At 40.6% G+C, this 3,392-nt stretch overlaps 1 protein-coding gene across 1 annotated transcript; it reads left to right on the top strand.

The window, feature by feature from the left end:
* The first annotated feature begins 1,094 nt into the window (after positions 1-1,094).
* Positions 1,095-2,504, top strand: LOC133204278 (uncharacterized). The gene has a single exon (XM_061340017.1). It carries the CDS (start codon positions 1,095-1,097, stop codon positions 2,502-2,504), a length of 1,410 nt encoding a protein of 469 aa, XP_061196001.1.
* Positions 2,505-3,392: the final 888 nt, after the last annotated feature.

Genomic DNA, 3,392 nt, shown 5'->3' with positions numbered 1-3,392 from the left:
CAAGAAATAATGCCGCCAGTGAAGAGTAAAGCGACGGGAAGAACGTCCAGGAAGCGCAGAGAAAGTTTGGGAGCCCCAGCGAAAGGGAGAGGGCATTCGAAGCGGTGCAGACAAAGCACCAGTGCCACCACTTCACCACCACGCCGGGCCCCGGCCGAGTCGTCAGTCGGAAGCCTCCCAGTAGCTCCCCCTCTACCATCTGTGGAAGTTCACCCATCTTCGCTGACGTTATCACCACAAACACCAAACCCAAGCACCCCCTGAAGCGGTGAGATAATTTTTTCAAACCAACCTCGACAAGAAATCAGTTGCCATGATCCTTTGGGTTCACATGTACCTCAAAAAATTAAAAGCCAAATATGGGAGGGCAAATTTATAGATCTCTCACTGCTAACTAAAACCGCTTGTGAATTGCAAGATTATGAATCACAAGGGGACATTACATTTAAAGAAGGGCGTCTATGCATTGTTAAACCAAAAAGGAATACCTTTCTCACGATCGATAGATGGACCTCGGCTTTCATCATATTTACAAGCATAATGTTGGAGAAATTTCCAACATGGGCTCAAGAACTACATAAGTATCTCAGAGATGTAAGAATTGCTGCTACTAGGTCAAACAATTGGTTTAAATACGATGAGCAATTTCGTTTAAAAATGGCCAACCAGCCCCAGTTGTCGGTGGGGCATATAAATTTTGTAAGAATTTTGGCTTTTGTACATATCTAACAAACATGACACGTACAATATACATTCGGCTTCTTAAAGTCAAAGCTCTTACACAAACAATCCAAACCGTGCTTCGGCATTTTATTGTAATCATTTCTTCCCTAGGTGCAAGTACAGAAATGCATGCAGCAAGTGCGGAGATAATCACCCAAGTAACAGATGTTCAAAATACTAGCTGTATATATTCCTTGGGCACAACACCAATCAGGTTGCAAAACCTTCGTAAACACTTAGTTGGGTACTCAGACTGTGAATTTATATTGCAAGGTTTCAAGTATGGTTTTTATCTCCAGTATTTGGGCCCTAGGTAACCCCGCGAGTCTTTAAACCTCCCTAGCCTCAAGGCTAATATAGTAGTGGGTGAAATGAAAATTCAAAAAGAAGTAGCATTAAAACGAGTCGCAGGTCCTTTCGTTCACCCACCATTTCCAAACCTTCAGGTTCCCCCTTTAGGCTTTGTGCCTAAAAAAGATGGTGACATGCGACTCATACATCATCTCTCTTACCCGGAAAACATGTCCATTAATGATTTTATTGACCCTGAAGCTTGTTCAGTACATTATAGCAACATAGATCAAGCGGCAGAAATGATATCTAAAGTGGGGAAAGGGGCATATTTAGCAAAGACCGACATTAAGTCAGCATTTAGGCTCCTCTCAGTATCTCCGAGCGATTTTGGCCTGCTTGGGTTCAGATTTCAGGACAAATACTATTTTGATAAGATGTTACCTTTTGGATCTTCAATTAACTGTGCATTATTTGACAAGTTTGCATCATTCTTACATTGGCTTACTCAAAAATACTCCCAAAATGATTTAATAATTCACTACCTTGACGATTTTCTTTTCTGTGGCTCACCAAACACATTCACTTGCCACAATTCCCTCAATGTTTTTAAATCAATCTGTTCAGATATTGGTGTGGCAATTGCTCATGACAAAACAGTGGAACCTACACAAGTCCTAACGTTCTTAGGAATAGAGTTGGACACTGTCAATATGACAATGAAACTCCCCTTGGAAAAATTAAATCAGCTTCATGGTGAAATACAATATTTCTTGAAAGCAAAGAAGGTCTCCTTGAGAGAAATGCAGTCACTTATTGGCTTATTAAACTTCGCTTGCAAGGTTGTTGCCCCTGGCCAGGCTTTCTGTCGCCGCCTTATAAATTCAACAATAGGCATTACTAAACAGCAACACAGAATTAGGGTAACAAAGAACATAAAAGCTGACCTCAAAGTATGGGAGTCTTTTTTGCAATCTTACAATGGCATATCTGTTATTTCTTCCCAGCCCTGGATACACAACAACACAATTCAACTATTGACAGACAGCTCCGGGGGACCTTATGGAGGAATTGGCATTTATTTTATGGGCAAATGGGCTTATGGGCCCTGGCCAAACTCTTGGGCCGAACAAGGTATTACCAGGGACATGAATTTATTGGAACTTTTCCCTGTTGTGGTTGCTATTACATTATGGCAGAGCCACTTTGCAAATTCTATGCTTGTTTTCCACATCGACAATATGTCAGTTGTCCACATCATCAACAGCTTAACTTCCAAATGGGATAGGGTTATGAATCTTGTCCGCAAGCTCGTGTTAATATGCCTAAAATCAAATGTCTGTATTAAGGCCATATGTATCCCCACAAAACAAAATTTCATTGCCTACTCCTTATCTCGATTTCAGTGGGTCATGCGCAGATTCAGGCGACTGGCACCGCAGGCAGTCCTATGGCACACCCCACTACCAAGCCACATCTGGGAAATGTAAAGCTTGAAGCTGATAGATTACTACAGTGTTCAATAGCACCATCAACACACCAAGCATACTCAACAGCTCTTAACAAATTTCAAAATTTCCTTTCAGAATTTAATTTTCAAAGTATTTGGCCAACACCAGTTCAACAGCTGTTGCATTTCATTGGTTTCCTCTCAATTAATAATATGTCATACAGAACAGTATCACTGTGCTTAAATGCGATCTCCAACATACACAAAATACATGGTTTTCAAGACTCAACAAAATGTTTCATAGTTACTAAAACCTTGGAAGGGCTGCGTAGATCAGTAGGTATGAACAAAGACCCAAGAATCCCTATTTCATATGAGCTGTTTCACAAAATTATTCATTGCCTGCCCAATGTTTGCAATTCTACATACGAGTCTGCCCTCTTCTCGGCTGCATTTACTCTAACATTTTATGGCTTGCTAAGAGTAAGTGAAACACTTGCACTTAATTTTTCAGACATCGCAATTAAGCATGAAAATCTTTGCCAGATTACTATTCAAAGGTCTAAAACAGACCAAATTGGCCATTCTCTCATTGTAGATATCACCTCTCATATGGAATCCATTATCAACCCAAGTACAATCATAAATAATTTCCTGCTCCTTGGGGGGGGGGGGGGGTTGCAAGGAAATGACAAGCTCCTTACACATTTAAACTCTAAGCCACTTACAAAATATCAGTTCCAAGCCATATTACAAAAAGGATTACAATTTATTGGGGTCACAGGGCATTTTAGATCACATAGTTTTAGAATTGGCATGGCAACAGAGCTAGCCAAACAAGGTCTCTCGGATACTGAAATAAAGACAAAGGGAAGATGGCGATCTACTTCATATTTAAGTTACATTAGAAGACAGCAAAGCTCTTCCT

Source organism: Saccostrea echinata, unplaced genomic scaffold (assembly GCF_033153115.1).
Source record: "Saccostrea echinata isolate AGI-Se365-2 ecotype Australia unplaced genomic scaffold, CSIRO_AGI_Sech_v1 ptg000052l, whole genome shotgun sequence".
NCBI classification, from domain to species: Eukaryota; Metazoa; Mollusca; class Bivalvia; order Ostreida; family Ostreidae; genus Saccostrea; species Saccostrea echinata.
The sequence above is the reverse complement of the archived record's forward strand: the minus strand, read 5'-3'. Positions and strand labels throughout refer to the sequence as shown.

Excerpts from the sequence above, each read along its gene's own strand:
- LOC133204278 (XM_061340017.1), top strand. The coding sequence starts at position 1,095 with ATGAAAATTCAAAAAGAAGTAGCATTAAAACGAGTCGCAGGTCCTTTC.